The sequence below is a fragment of the Rhinatrema bivittatum genome, chromosome 1 (assembly GCF_901001135.1).
Source record: "Rhinatrema bivittatum chromosome 1, aRhiBiv1.1, whole genome shotgun sequence".
Taxonomy (NCBI): domain Eukaryota; kingdom Metazoa; phylum Chordata; class Amphibia; order Gymnophiona; family Rhinatrematidae; genus Rhinatrema; species Rhinatrema bivittatum.
Window position 1 is genome coordinate 334,899,690 of NC_042615.1, and position 16,412 is coordinate 334,916,101.

General features: G+C 44.2%; 1 protein-coding gene across 3 annotated transcripts in view; it reads left to right on the forward strand.

Annotated features, from left to right (window-relative positions):
- NUP54 (nucleoporin 54) overlaps positions 1–16,412 on the forward strand; it is a 285,045-nt gene that overhangs the window by 226,926 nt on the left and 41,707 nt on the right. For all 3 annotated transcript variants that reach the window (XM_029598453.1, XM_029598462.1, XM_029598444.1), the window contains exon 9: positions 5,669–5,762. In XM_029598453.1, coding sequence (XP_029454313.1) covers positions 5,669–5,762 — 94 coding nt within the window. The remainder of the gene's footprint in view (positions 1–5,668; positions 5,763–16,412) is intronic.

A 16,412-nucleotide genomic window follows, 5' to 3' on the forward strand; every position in this document is an offset into this window, starting at 1 on the left:
GATGCAACTCTCCAATCTGACTCAAGGCCTTCCATTTCAGGCTATGGAACCTCAAATTACCTTGACAACAGACACCTCAAACCTAGGGTGGGTTGCTCATGTCGGCGACCTACAGACTCAGGGAACGTGGTCTCCAGAGGAAGCCAAACACCAGATAAATTTCCTGGAGCTTCGGGCGATCAGATATCCCCTCAGGGTTTTTCAGGATTGCTTTTCAAACAAGGCCATCCTAATCCAAACCGACAATCAGGTGGCGATGTGGTACATCAACAAGCAAGGGGGAATGGGCTCCTACCTCCTGTGACAGGAATCTGCACAGATATGGGCGTGGGCCCTTTCCCACTCGATGTACTTCACAGCCACCTACTTGCCAGGCGTGGACAATGTTTGGCGGACAAGTTGAGCAGCACATTTCTTCCGCACGAGTGGTCTCTCAACCCCATGATAGAGGACACAATATTCCAACATTGGGGTTACCCTCGCATAGACCTCTTTGCGTCAGTCTACAACCGCAAAGTAGAAAACTTCTGCTCCCTCACTCGCAGCCACCACTCGCAACCGAGAGACGCTTTTGCCCTCTCGTGGGCCAACGGTCTCCTCTATGCATACCCCCCATTTCCACTCATATCAAATACTCTCATGAAGTTACGGAAGGAAAAGGGCGTAATGATTCTGATAGCCCCTCACTGGCCATGCCAGCTGTGGTTTCCAATCCTCCAGGATTTATCAGTACGCTGCCACATTCCTCTGGGGAAGGATCCACTTCTGATAACTCAGAACAAAGGATGCCTGCACCACCCCAACCTCCAGGCCCTATCTCTGACTGCCTGGATGTTGAAAGGTTAATACTCCAACCTCTTAACCTTTCAGAGTTGGTGCCCGAATCCTGGTAGCTTCATGAAAGCCTTCAACGAGAAGGTCTTATTTTTCCAAATGGAAGAGGTTTACAGTATGGTATACATCTATGTCCTTAGACCCCTTCACTTGTTCCTCGGTGAAGTTTCTGGACTATCTCTGGCACTTGTCGGAGGCAGGCCTGAAAACTTCCTCCATCAGGGTGCATGTCAGCGCGGTAGCCGCGTTTCATAAAGGCATGGGGGATGTTCCTGTTTGATACAACTCTTAGTAACACACTTTATGAGAGGCTTGCTCCACTTAAAACCTCCACTGCGCCTTCCGGCCCCTGCTTGGGACCTTAACGTAGTTTTGGGACGGCTCATGAAACCTCCGTTTGAGCCTCTCCACTCCTGTGATCTCCGTTATCTCACATGGAAAGTAGTTTTCCTTCTCGCTATCACATCCGTTCGCAGAGTTAGTGAATTGCAGGCTTTAATTACCTACCCATCTTACACTAAAATTCTGCATGACAGGGTAGTGCTCCGCACTCACCCTAAATTTTTACTGAAGTAGTGTCAGAATTTCATATTAACCAATCTATCTGGCTAAGCAAACACATAGTAACACACAATCCAAGACGGAATTTACGATCTAGGAATAAAGGCCTCCTCAAGCTACCTCACGCAAGAATCACAAGACTAAACACAACATGTGAGAGAGCCATATCCATCGCCTGCCCCAAACTATGGAACGCTTTACCAATTGGAATAAGAACTCAACCAAACATAAAAATGTTCAAAAAAGACTTAAAAACCTGGCTGTTCACGAGAGCCTACTCAAACTCACTCAATCAGCCACCAGATACATCAAACACGCAACCTAACAACATAAAAAAGACACATCCCCAGCTAAGTAATATGAATGCATAGGAAATGCTTTGGCAATAAGAAATACTTTGACAATGAGAAAAACTTACAGTATGTAACAGCGTGTAGGAAATATCTTTGCAGTAGGATATAACTTGCAGTATGTAACACTTTGCAGAATGTGTCACTTTACAGTATATAACATTCTGCAGTATGTAACAACTTGCAATATGTAATAACTTGATGCGCAAGAATCTAGCAGATGCTACTAACCTACACCACATGATATGACTATGTGATGATAATGTTATAATTTGCATGTTTCTGTAAACCGTTCTGATGGCGAAACCGAATGATGGTATACAAAACACATAAAATAAAATAAATAAATATTATCCTACCTACCTTCTTTCTCAGGCCCCATTCAAACCCAGGAGAACAGATTCTGCATTCCTTGGACTGCAAACGTGCTCTAGCCTTCTATCTGGATTGCACATCAGCCCACAGGAAATCCACTAAATTGTTTGTTTCTTGCGATACCATCAAATTGGGAAACCCTGTGGGAAAGCAGACCCTTTTCTCCTGGTTTGCGGACTGCATTTCTTTTTGCTACCAGCAAGCAGGCATTCCGCTAAAAGACCGTGTAAAAGCACACTCTATCAGGGCCATGGCAACATCAGTAGTGCACCTCCGTTCGGTGCCGCTTGCTGATATTTGTAAGGCTGCTACCTGGCGTTCTCTCCACACCTTCACAGCCCATTATTGCTTAGATAAGGCTAGCAGACAAGATTCCATCTTTGGCCAGTCTGTTCTACGCAACTTGTTTTCAGTTTAACTTCCCAACATCCTTCCACCAACCCGTTCAGGATGACCTCCTAACCAAATTTCCACACTTATTGTTGTGCCTGTTGCACGTCTTTGGGTGCATTTGGTGCTTTGCTCGGGCATCCTCAGCTCGGTACTCACCCATATGTGAGGACTACCATCCTGTTTGTCCTGTGAGAAAGCAGAGTTGCTTACCTGTAACAGATGTTCTCACAGGACAGCAGGATGTTAGTCCTCACGAAACCCGCCCGCCACCCCGCGGAGTTGGGTTCGTTTACGTTTTCTTATTTTATTTTTCGCACGTACTTCTTACTATAAGACAAGACTGAAGGGGGACCCCTACTGTATGCAGGGTCAGTGCATTGCTGGGCATGCCCAGTAGGTGCCAGTCAGAGTTCTAGAAACTTTGACAAAAGTGTTTCGTGATTGGGCTCCATCCTGATGATGTCACCCATATGTGAGGACTAACATCCTGCTGTCCTGTGAGAACCACTGTTACAGGTAAGCAACTCTGCTTTATATGGCTTTTCTTCAGCAGTGACTTCCTTCTTGCCAACCTCCAATACAGGCTTGTTTGAGTACCACTGAAATTATTGAACAGTCACTGTTTTCTCCAGTCTCAGTGACCTCTGTAGTTCTTTTAAAGTGATCTTCTCAACCTATGACTACTGATTTTGGAAGGATGACCTGACTGTGGCAGTGTCTGGGTGGTTCTAAACCATTTCCACTTTTTATTGATGGACCTGACAGTGCCCCAAGAGATATTCAGCATATTGTAATTTTCTTATAGCCTTCCCCATTCTGTACTTTTGAATAATTTTATCCTGGAATTCAGTCATCAGCTTCTTGTTCAACATGTTTAGACCTTTCCTTCAAATTTACTTCATACACTAGGAATAGTTTGATTCTTCAGCCAGGAGTATTTGAATCTATTTACCTTATTATGGGCCTTGGTAAGGCAAATTTTGAGTCAGAGTTAAATTTGGTTTTCTACGACAAAGGGTGTAAATATTTCTATAATCTTTCTGTAACACTCTGCCCACAGTGTACCCCACTGGCAGTGCTCCTTAACTTCCTCCATTCCAACATGACTCCCAGCGGCATGCTCCATTCTGTGGACCTAACTTATGACAAGCCAGCTGCTTCTACCCTTGTAGGCCCAGCAGCCAGGACTTCTTATGGTGCCTGCTGATGACAGCACCACCCAGGCATATAAGGAAGCTCAGTGTAACAGACCAGTGCCTCAGCATCAGGTTCTATCATGGATTCATTTGCCAAGGTGTTTTCATCGCTCTTGATACTGCCTCCTGTTCCTGCTTGTCTAATTTACTGTTTGACTATTTTGCCTCCTGTTCTTACTTATGTGCCTGCCTGTTTACTGTGTTCCAGGCTCTGTTTCAGTCCTTGCCTCCTACCTGCCTTGCCCTGTTTTTCATTTACCTCTGGATTGACTTCTGGTTATTGATCCAGCCTGGCCCTTTGACTTTGCTTCGTTTGCTGCCTGCCCTGACCTCAGCCTGACTCCTCGTCTGAGCCTGAATTCTGCCTGACCTGACTTCAGCTTGTCTCTTTGTCTCATCCTAAACTCTGTCTATCCTGACCTCAGCAAATCCCTTCATCTCTACCTATCCTAACTGTAGCCTGCATCAGATCATTTGCCGCCTGTCAGGGCCTAGTCCATGCTCGCATGCACCAGGCAGCGTCAGTCTGACAGCAGTCCAAGGTCTCACATTCCTGAAGCGTGACACTTTCATGATGAAAGTTGAGAGTATGTTGTGTATTTATTTAATTATTTGGGCATTTTATATACAGTCGTTTCAATAGAAGATTACAACGGTTTACAAAATCAACATATTCTAGGTCAACACAACATTTAAAACATGGTAATTAGAGGGTAAGACAGAAGTTTGTAATACATAAGTTTCCTTTCAATAACCTTCATGTATTCGTAAGCTTCTTAATCCAGTCAGGCAAGATCAGGGGCCAATTAGCCGTGGCAGCCCCGCAGCGCTCCATTCACCTGCTTGTATTCGGGGACTCTCCTACCCTGCTTCTCCCATAGCTGTGCCTCATTTGTCACTACTTCTGGCTGGGAGTTGCAGAGGAAGAGGAGAGTCAAATCAGAGTCCCAAAGACAGGCAGGCAGAATCTGCCTAATAAAAAATCACTTGACCTGAAAGGAAAAAAGTGTCCGGTCCTGCTGCATGGATCAGTAAAACAAACTCCTACTTTAAAGCATTTTGATTTGTATCTTTTAAACAGCAGTATTTGAAGATTTAGTAGGCACTATATCCAGAGATTATGGTGAAAATATATACGAGACACATTTGCCAACCAGAGGCACTTCATCTTCTAACATCATGACTGTTTTGTTCTCAATGTTTTAATTTTCTTTTTTGTTACGTACATACTAGCTGTTTCTTCAAAGGTATTTAAGCCTAGACAGTTGAAGCTGATTAATGTATGTGGACCTAAAATAAAGCTTTGTACTATCTCAGAATATAAAAATGATTTTAATTTTATTTTCTTGATTCCACATACTTTGCTGTCCTTCCCTTTGAAATCTTAAATCTAAATTTGAGCACAAAGCATTTGAGACATGCTCAAGATTGAACAGTGAATAATGAACTAGGAAATCAGACTGGAGTTTCCAGGTCTGAATTTAAGCTCTAGCCACTCACGCATTAGCCTTAAAACAAATTTAAAACTTATAGGTGTAACTCCAGTATCTGTATAGGATATAGTAACCAAGAATGAATGATAATTTAATATTATTTGTGTATGTATTGATGTTTTTTATATGGAATTAATGGAAGATATTTTTAATCTTTTAGTCCCTCTGTGAGAGAAGGAGGTTGGGTTTAGTTAAGGGAGGGTATTTTTTGTGGGATATAATAGTCATGATTTATTGTATTTTATGCTTGATTGTACATTGTATTTTTTACTGTCTTACAAGCCGCTTTGAGTCCTGTTTTGGAAAAAGGCAGGATAGAAATAGAAAAATGTGTTAGAAATGGTGTTTCACCTTTATTTTTCTTTAAAAGAGGAAAGGCTTGTATTCGGTTGATTGGTATATAAGAGTCTTAAGTTTGAGTGCATATAAGTTTTACAATGAGTTTAAAACCCATTCATTTCTGTAGGCTGATCCCTGTGCCTATGGTTGGTTTCAAGGAACTTTTAAGAAGGCTGAAGGTCCAAGACCAGATGACAAAGCAGCACCAGACCAGACTGGATGTAAGAGCTAGCATCAACAATAATATTGTGGATTTTTTTTATTGTACCTCCTCTGATACAACAGCAGGAGGGAGTAGAGAGAGGGGTTTTGCTGTTTGAATAATGACATGTGAATGAAAGTGTCTTGCAAATATGTCCTCTTAATGTAGCAAGATTCAACATCAGGAATCAGACAAACCAATTAGAATCTCTTTCAGTAAATCCCAGAGTGGAGAAAGCTATTTTCAGTGCACATATTTATGTTCTAGGTCAGGATGTTTGGGATTTTCCTTTTATTGTGAGTTACAGTGGTGGTGGGCTATGCATGAAACGCATGGTGAGAGCGCTAGAAATATTTTTAACTGCTAATCTCAAGTCAAGACGGAACGATTTCATGATATATGTTATTCATATATACAGGAGTAGAGAATTCCCAGCTGCCAAGTCAGTCAGGTACCTAAAAATATATGTCCACTCCAGTCCAGGTCCAACAGTTGTTGAAGCTCTAGCTCCTTTAACCAGCCTTTGTCCAACGTAAGCCACTACAGTGGGCCCAAGACAGAAGGGAGCCAAAATCTCTGCAGCAGGCCCAGGCCTGAAGGATATAACCTAAGACTGCTTTCTGTCCACATAGGAGATGCAAGAGAGGAAGGGGAGAGAAAATGTTTAGAAAGCACAAATATAGACAAAAAATAAAAGAAAATTTCCCAAATTTAAAGATGTAGACAAAAAAGTTAATTAAGAATCCAAAACAGTAGGAAAAGACAGTAAAAAAAAGTAAAGCAGAAAATTTCAAACAATAGAGAAAAAAAAGCAGAAAAGCAAAAATATGTATTAGAAGAAGAAAAATCTTGCCTTGCCCCCTAAAAATTTGGACCAGCACCCAAGTTTTCCCAAATTTTTTTCCGTCCTTGCAAATATAAAAGACCATATTTGCACAGATCTGAAACGTGTTATGAGCTGCCATCTTAGTAAAACTGATAGAAAGCAAGCTAGGAATGTCAGACTTAGTAATTCATATTATTTGTTAAAGTCCATTTTTACCTTAATTTAACACAATTCAAATAAAACAAGTTCATGTTTACAAATACTATTTCAACTAGTATTTCCAGATTTCTGTTCCTTGTTTACTTATAAAAGCAAAAGCACAGTCTGTCAAAGAGCAACTGAGTTGTACAAGTGAAGCCAGAATTTGGAAAACAAAGAACTTTAGCCAGTTAGAATACTATACTTTAAAAGTTAAACAGTATCATAGAATTGAATGACTGTTTGAAGTTCCAATGTGTTCTGCCATTGTAGTGCAGCAGCATTGTAACTCAGAGTATACTGATTTCATATTAGTAGATGAATCTGACAGATTTTGACTCAGATCATTTGATTATTAGGATTTCTGATTTTTGGTTAAACCCGAAAAAATGATAAAACACCACCAATGGGGAAATAGAGTTTAACTAAACCCCCCCCTCCCAAAAATATGCCTTCCTTAAGATGTTCTGATGACATCATTCAGTTGCTACAAATAGCAGCCATATGATGTCATCAGAACAGGCCAATGGGGAGCCCAAGCCCCACTGGCACAAGAAAACAGAGGCACTGTAAGAACAGCGGATCTGCGGGTAGCCCAAACTCTGCCAACCCAAAAAGAGGAACACAGTAGCAGAGGACTGGCAGGGAGCCCAAGCCCTGACAGCCAAAGGAGGAGTACCTGGCGCGCACAAATGTACACCTGATTTTATAACATGCACGTGCTGCCGCGCGCATGTTATAAAATCCGGGGTCAGCACATGCAAAGGGGTGCACACCTGTGCACCTTGCACACGTCAAACCTTAGGGGAGCCCCGATGGCTTTCCCCATTCCCTCCAAGGCCGCTCCCCCCCCACTTTCCCCTCCCTTCCCCTATCTAACCCATTCCCCAGCCCTACCTAAATCCCCCCCACCTTGTTTCACTTTTTACGCCTGCCTGTGACAGGCATATCTTGCGCGCACCGGCCAGCTGCCGGCGCGCCATCCCCTGGCACAGCCGCTGTGCTGGAGGCCTCGGTCCCGCCCCCCCAGACCACCCCCGGACTGATGCCATACCCCGCCCCCTACCCGCCCCTTTTTCAAAGCCCTGGGACATATGCGCGTCCCGGGGCTTGCACGTGCCACCGAGCCTATGGAAAATAGGCTCGGCGCGCGCAGGAGCAGGTTTTCGTGGTTATGCGCGTAACCCTTTGAAAATCTACTCCAGAGTGTAATAGGGAGAAGGGATACACACACACTGTCACTCCCATAGCCAGATGCATACTATCCAGCCACACCCACACACATCCTGCCAAAATCTCCAGCCACACACTGCCTTCTATTAGCCTTGAAGCTACATACACCCCCTGCCACCTCCAGCCACACAACCCCCTACCATCCTCTCCAGGCACTCACACCCTGCCATCCCCTCCAGCCATACACACATACACCCCCACCACCCCCATTCTTACCTCCATTCCCCTCCAGCCACATTACACACACCCTACCACCCTCATCCTAGCCACATACATACACCACGGAATTCAGTAGGTAAAATTGATTTCCAACATTAAATTGAATCTACCTTAAAGTGTGCCAAAAATATCTATTTTTGGTACCTTACAAAAACCCTAATTCCATGAAAAATAACCCCCTAATTTTTCATTTTATAAACTCCTGGAATAAGAAGCCCTAAGTATAATTAATGTGATTCAGGGAAGAGTGACATCACGCCTAGAGATGGCCACTTAATTCGGGTGTTCTGGCCAATGAGACTATAAGATACTATGATTACAGACCTAGATAATAAGTCTTAGGGAGCCAGTGACCAATTTACTAAAGCACTGATTTTGGGTACCAGGAGGAAATCCACAGCAATACAGACCTTCTTTGAAGCCAGTGGGGCAGGCCTTAAGCACTGTATCTGCTTGCAGACATTGCATGAAGAGGCCTTATCAGACTCTGAAGCTGAGAGCATGGAGGGAAAGCAGAATGGCCCAGATGGAAAAGCTCTAATTCAGGCCGATCTTAATCCTTGATAATTGTGACTTAGAGAGATTTAATGTCTGTTAAAAGTGAAATCTTGGAAGCAATAGTTTTACCTGAAAGGAGAAGTCACAGAGGTCAGTGGCAGGATAGAAGAGGTGGAACAACTGATCGAGGACCATGAGGCACAGTTACTTTAGATAATTCACAGGTAAATCTTCTGGAAAAAATTGAAGAGTTGGAGAGGACTGCCTGAAGCCATTGAGTACAGAGATGCAACCTTGCTAGTTTGGAAGGTGAGAGAGACAGTGATGAGTCCTCTGTTATCCACCTTGAGAGAGCGCATACCTCTGTGAGGTAATCTTTCCAGGGACAGAATTGCTTGTTTCTGAGATTTCTCTGTTAAAGAAGATCTTGGCTAAGAATCGAGCACATGGACATTTTGTGTGGGAAGGCCATAAGCTGACTATTTATCATGATTTGGCTCCAGGTACTCTACCTTCATGGGGAGAACTGAGAGAGATCACTGCCAAACTTTGCAGGGAACATGTGCGCTACAAGTTGGTCTTTCCCTTTGGCCAATTAGTCACAGTGGGTGGTTTGAATTATAAAGTAAAAATTAAAGAGGAAGCTGCACAAGCTCTGCAGAAAGCAAGCTTTGAATTATCTGGTTTACTCTTAAGGATCTTAAGTAATGAGAAGTGCACAGCCAGGTATTGAAGTTGATTAGCTGAACCTGTATTGAACAGTTAATATAAGGGAACTTTGAGATTTCTTTTATGGTTTATGGGGTTTGAGGCTCTAATTGCCTTGAGTTTATGTTGTTATATTGTTACAAATACATTTGTTGAAAATGTATGGTTCTATGTCTCTGGGTAGGGCCATTCCCTTTTAGGTGTTCTGTCAGTTATGGTACATTTGGGACTGAGGAGGGTATTAATGGGGAGGCAACTCCACTGACTTACAGTGTAAGTCAGTGGAGTTGCCGAATTAAATACAAAAATTTGACTGCAAAAACTTGCCATTTGAATCTCTTTGATTGGGACTCAATGTAGGTGGTCTGCACTCTTTGCTGTGGATATAATTTGCTGAAGTGCAGCAGTTGCTCTGTTGTTCTTTTAGATTTCAATTACCCCAATATTGACTGGGTAAGTGAAACATCAGGGCATGCTAGAGAGATAAAGTTCCTGAATGGAATAAAAGACAGTTTTATGGAGCAATTGATTTAGGAACCAAAGAGAGAGGGAGAAATTTTAGATCTAATTCTCAGTGGAGCACAGGATATGGTGAGAGAGATAACAGTGGTGGGGGCGCTTGGCAAAAGTGATCATAATATGATCAGATTTGAATTAATGACTGGAAGGGGGACAGTAAGTATCTCTCCAATGGCTGCCCTATGAGGAAAGGCTAATGGTTAGGGCTGTTCAGTTTGAAGAAGAGGCGACTGAGGGGGGGATATGATAGAAGTCTACAAAATCATGAAATGGCTTAAATAAGTGAATGTAAATCAGTTATTTACTCTCAAATAATAGAACAACCATGGGGCACTCCATGAAGTTAACAAGTAGCTCATTTAAAACAAATTGAAGAAAATTATTTTTCATTCAGCACATACTTAAGCTCTGAAATTCATTGTCAGAGGATGTAGTTACAGCAGTTAGTTTAACTGGGTTTAGAAAATGTTTGGATAAATTCCTAGAGGAAAAATTCATAAACATTAGTAGGTTGTGATTTCTCTAACGTTTGGGTACTTGCCAGGTTCTTGTGACTTGATTTGGCCACTGTTGGAAAGATACTGGGCTTGATTGGCCCTTGGTCTGACTCAGTATAGTATATCTTATGTTCTTATGTAATGGAGAATATTCACGGGATTATTGTGAAAGGGGAGGTGCTGCTGCTAGGGGATTTTAATCTTCCAGGTATTGATTGGGACATCCCAACTGCAGTATCCTTTAGAAACGAGAGATCCTGGATTCTCTGCAAGGAGAACTATTCTGTCAACTGGTAACTGAACCCATAAAGGAGGGGACGATACTGATCCTGATGCTTATTAACATTAATGTTATTAATGTTGTAGTGGATGATCATCTAGGAACCAGTGACTACCAATGGTATGGTTCAAAATTAGGACGCAAGAGATGATGATTCATTCTAAGATGAGGATCCTAGAATTCAGGAAAACTAACTTTCGCAAAATGGGGAAGTACCTCAAGGAGTCGTTAGTTGGATGGAAAATCTAGGGAAACTAGAAGGGCAAAGGGCAGAACTGAAAGGAGATGATATAAGGGAAACTAATATTTTATTAGGACTGTTTCTCACAGGGCAAGCAGGATGGTAGTCCTCACATATGGGTGACATCACAGGATGAAGCCCAATCATGGAACCCTTTTGTCAAAGTTTCTAGAACTTTGACTGGCACCTACTGGGCATGCTCAGCATGGCACTAATCCTGCAGCCAGCAGGGGTCCCCCTTCAGTCTTCTTTTTTCCACGCAGCAGTAGCCACGCGGATTAAGGAGCTCCACAGAGATTCCTGACAGGAATTTTCCTCACAGAATAACTACAAACTTTCATACCCCACAGGGGTCCCCCTCTCAAATTTTTGCTTCCGTGGTACTCCGGTAAGTTTTTTACCTGGTTCTGGTCGATTCCCGTCGAGTTTGGCCCTCGTGGCCTACTGGCCGTCGATCGCACCACAGCTAAATTTTTCAAAGGCCATGGCATCGGGGTTCCGTCCGTGCCCTGACTGCGCTCGCACCATGTCCATAATAGACCCCATAAAGTCTGTGTAATGTGCCTCGGGTGTGAGCATGATGTCCTGACTTGCACCAAATGTGCCTTGATGACACCAAAAGGTTGCAAAGCCAGAATGGAGAAAATGGAACTTCTCTTCTGTTCTCAAACTCCGACGCTGTGTATTGCTTCGACATCATCCGAACCGGCGCCATCTACTTCGCGCCAGCATCGGGCACTGTCCAGTGACCGTCCGGCGTCGACAACCTCCCGGCCATCGACTACCTCTACTCCCCCTCAGGATCGAGGGGATCATAGAGAGAAACATCGGCATCGACACCGAAAGCCTCGGACCATCGATGAAGGAAAAGTCATCGACCTCGCCATCGTCCGAGCCACGATCAAAGAAACTCCGTCCAGAAAAGGCATCGACCTTTTCTGAGACCGGGTCACCGAGGCAACCCTCACCCGGATGGGTGTTGGGAGCCGTGACTCCGCCTTTAACGGTGGTCCCTCCAGCTATGCCTCTGCCTCCTTCTTTCCTTCCGGAGCCAGGGTTGGTTGCTCCAGGTCTCCGTGAAGAGCTGGACCGGATGGTTCAGGAGGCCATCAATAAGGCGATGCACAGATTCCAGGTTCCAGTGCCGATTGTGGAACTGACCACCGATCCCATTCCGGCAGCATTGGCACCACTGCTCTCGAAGATGGAAGCGCTTCTAGCCGCTTTTCCACCGACGGATCCGGAGTCACCGATGGATCCAGTGCCTTCTCTGCTTACTCTGTCATCGGGAGGAGAAACACTGTTCCGACTTCCCCCATCGGGAGTCCTGCCGATGCCTCAACCATCGATACCGATGCGGCCATCGGCTCCACCAATGCATTCATCGGTGCCTCCAGTATTTCCCTCGATGCCTTCAGAGCCTAGACCGGGACCTTCAGGAATACCTTCGTCCCGTCCCTCTCAGGTTCCTAGAGGGACAGGTGATGATCCCTACGGCACCTGGACTGACGATTCCTCCCCAGACACCGATGATTTACCATCACCACCCTCTCCTACTGAAAGCAGGAAGCGTTCTCCTCCGTAGGACTTGTCCTTCATAAATTTTGTGAAGGAAATGTCTGAGATGGTTCCCTTCCAATTACAGACTTAGCAAGTTGATAGACACCAGATGATGGAGCTGTTACAATTCCTGGATGCTCCCAAGGAAATCGCCTCCATCCCTATCCATCAGGTTCTCAAAAAGAATTGAGAATACCCTGGTTCGGTAGCTCCAGTCAACCGAAAAGCTGACACCACTTACTTGGTCCAGTCAGCTCTAGGGTTCCAAAAACCTCAACTGGATCACCAATCCGTGGTAGTAGAGTCTGCCCAAAAGAGGGCACGATGCTCAAAGCCACACTCTTCCTTCCCTCCAGGCAAGGAGCAGAAATTTCTGGATGCCATTGGCCGATGTGTCTTCCAGGGATCCATGCTCATCTCTCAGATCGCCTCTTACCAGCTTTATATGACCCAGTATAATAGGGTCTTATTCAAGCAGATACAGGACTTTGCAGAGTCCCTGCCTCAGCAATTCCAGGAACAGCTACAAACCCTGGTTCACAAAGGTTTTGAAGTGGGGAACCATGAAATAAGATCCTCTTATGACATCTTCGACACCGCTTCCAGGGTTTCGGCAACTGCCATTTCTGCAAGAAGATGGGCCTGGCTTAAGTCTTCGGACTTGCGCCCTGAAGTACAAGACAGATTGATCTGCCTTGCATTGGAGACAATTTGTTTGGTGAACAGATCCAGCGGACCGTGGTGGAACTCGAGGAGCATCATGAGACCCTTCGCCAACTCTCTCTGATGCCTTCTGAATATTCAACTAAACCATTAGGAAGGACACCAAAAAGTCATTCTTCCTTCCAAAGAAGTCCTATCCACCACCGTCTAGAGGTCGTTCTACAAGGCCTTTCCAAAAGGCCCAGTCTCATCAACCCCGTAAACAAAAGCTGCAAGCAGCTCCTCAGCTGGGCCCTGCTTCCGGTTTTTGACTCCTGCATAGAGAGCAGCAGCCAACTTTCGCTGCCACAGGTACCAGTGGGAGGTCGATTGTGCCATTTCAACAACATATGGTAAATGAACACAATGGGATATTCTTAAATCACGATTTTCTCACAATCTATTATTTAAACTCCACATAGAGAAATCTCAAATTTAACAATTTCTTGTGCAAATTATTTATTCACAAATGTATAAATATAACATATTAAAAAATCATGCATACACACTCACATTCACTCTTTAAAAACCATCACCCTGCTGACACCTAGAAATATATAGTGTTTCAAATTTTGTGCAAAACAGCATTCAAAAAACAATTTAATTATAACGTAATAGACAACTTTGCTTCATACAGTTTCCAAACTTATAACGTAGTACACTGATGCATGTACTTCCTTAGAATTTCATCAAGGTTCTTCACTCTTGTACAACAAAAAAGTTGTTCGCTGTATATTTCCTTGTTCAACTAGTCCGACAACGGATCCTGGTTTCACCCTTTGCAAAAGGGCTTCCTCAGGGACAATTTCCAATTTCACTGCATTCACCTAATAATTTCCAAAAAAGGATACCCATCCGGTTATTCACATATCTAGTCAAAAATACTCTTAAAAATTTATCTCAAAAAAACCGAGCGTCAAATTCTCAAAAAACGCTCAATATTCCAAGTTCAACCCTATTTCAACAACATATGGCACACAATCACCTTGGACCAGTGGGTCCTTGCCATAATCTCTCAAGGTTATCACCTGAATTTTCTCTCCATCCCACCAGACTCCCCACCTCGGCTGACATGGGGAACATCAGACCATTCACTACTCCTGGATCAGGAGGTCTCCCTCCTCCTTCAATCCAGAGCAATCGAACCAATGCCCTACTCCCAACAGGGCCTCGGGTTCTATTCCCGGTACTTTCTAATCCCCAAAAAGTCAGGTGGTGTTCATCCAATTCTGGACCTGCGTGCCCTCAACAAGTACCTCCAACGAGAAAGGTTCAAGATGGTAACCTTGGGTTCCCTCCTTCCTCTTCTACAAAGAGGACACTGACTCAGCTATCTAGACCTCCAGGTCACGTACACACACATTGCGATAACTCCATCTCATCGCAGATTTCTGGTAGGCCCCAAGCACTATCAGTACGAGTGTTCCCGTTCGGCCTAGCATCTGCTTCACGAATTTTCACCAGGACATGCATTGGTACAATGAACATTTCTCCTTTCACAACAATAACAGACCCACTAGAAAACAATACCTGGCCACACTACATACCCCCTCACCCAAGCTCACTAAGCTCCGCACCACAAACGAAAGGACCCTCTCCCTAGCAGGTCCTTTTCTCTGGAATAAACTACCCACCTCTCTCCGCCAAGAAACCTGCCCAAAAATATTCAGGCAAAACCTCAAGACCTGGTTCTTCAAGCACTCATACACCTAACCTACACCTAACCACCCACACCCCCTCTCCAATCCCTTCCCCCTCTCCTCCCCACCCCCTCACTCTCTCCATTTACTCCACTTATATTTAACACTATCCCATTTCCCACATGCAATCCTCTGCATATCTGCATCATAAGCTCCTAAAATTTCATTTCTCTACTAAGTTTATTCACGGTTTCCCTTCAAAGTATACGTATCCCTCCTCTAAGTGTATTTAAGGACATTATAAGTGTATATAAGGACATTATAAGTGTACATAAGGACATTATAATCTCACACACGTGTATATTTACCTCCTCTAAATGTAGATTTCCCTACCAATTTTCAGAATTCTCTGCTCCTCCAAGTTTAGCTAACCTTAATTACGTAACCTCCTTAGATATTTGTTACTTGTAAAGACTAATTTGTTATATGTAAAAACTAATGGTTTAACTGTTCCTCATATAATCATGCAATAATTGTAAAGCCTGTTGCTAAATTTTTGTTATCTGTAAACCGATGAGATGTTCCCAACGTTCGTCGGTATATAAAAGCCATTAAATAAAATAAAAATAAATGTCTCGTAGTAGTAGCAGCCTTCCTCAGGACTCAAGGTGTCCACGTCTACCCCTATCTCGACGATTGGCTGATCAGGTCTCCCAATCAGCAAGCTGCTCTGTCGTCCCTACATCTTTTCTTACACACTCTGATTTCATTAGGATTTCTCATCAACTACGCAAAATCCTGCTTAGTCCTATCTCAAACTTTGTCCTTCATAGGGGCAGACTTGGACACCTTTCAAACAAAGGCTTTTCTGCCTCGACAGCGAGCTCTCACTCTCATTTCTTTCGCACACCAGCTACAGTCTCAACACCATTTGACTGCATGAATCTTCCTCATCCTGCTGGGACATATGGCGTCCTCAGTGCAGGTTACTCCAATGGCCCGCTTGGCCATGAGAGTCATGCAGTGGACTCTAAGGTCACAATGGATTCAATCCGTTCAACTATTATCGACCATTGTCCACATCACCGACCCACTTCATCAGTCTCTAGCTTGGTGGAAAAATTAGATCAATCTTCTCCAAGGCCTGCCCTTCCAGACCCCAAATCCTCAAATAACTCTTACCATCGATGCTTCCAACCTCGGCTGGGAAGCACATGTTGCCAGTTTGCAAACCCAAGGAGCTTGGTCTCCAGAGGAAGCCAAACACAAATCAATTTCCTGGAGCTACGAGCAATCAGATATGCTCTCAGGGTGTTTCGGGATCGCCTGTCCAACCAGGTCATCCTGATCCAGACGGAGAACCAGGTGGCCATGTGGTACATCAGCAAGCAGGGAGGGACGGGCTCCTACCTACTGTGTCAGGAAGCAGCACAGATATGGACGGAGGCCCTTTCCCACTCGATGTACCTCAGGGCCACCTACTTGGCGGGAGTGGGCAATGTGTTGGCAGACAAGTTGAGTCGCACCTTTCAGCCCCACGAGTGGTCT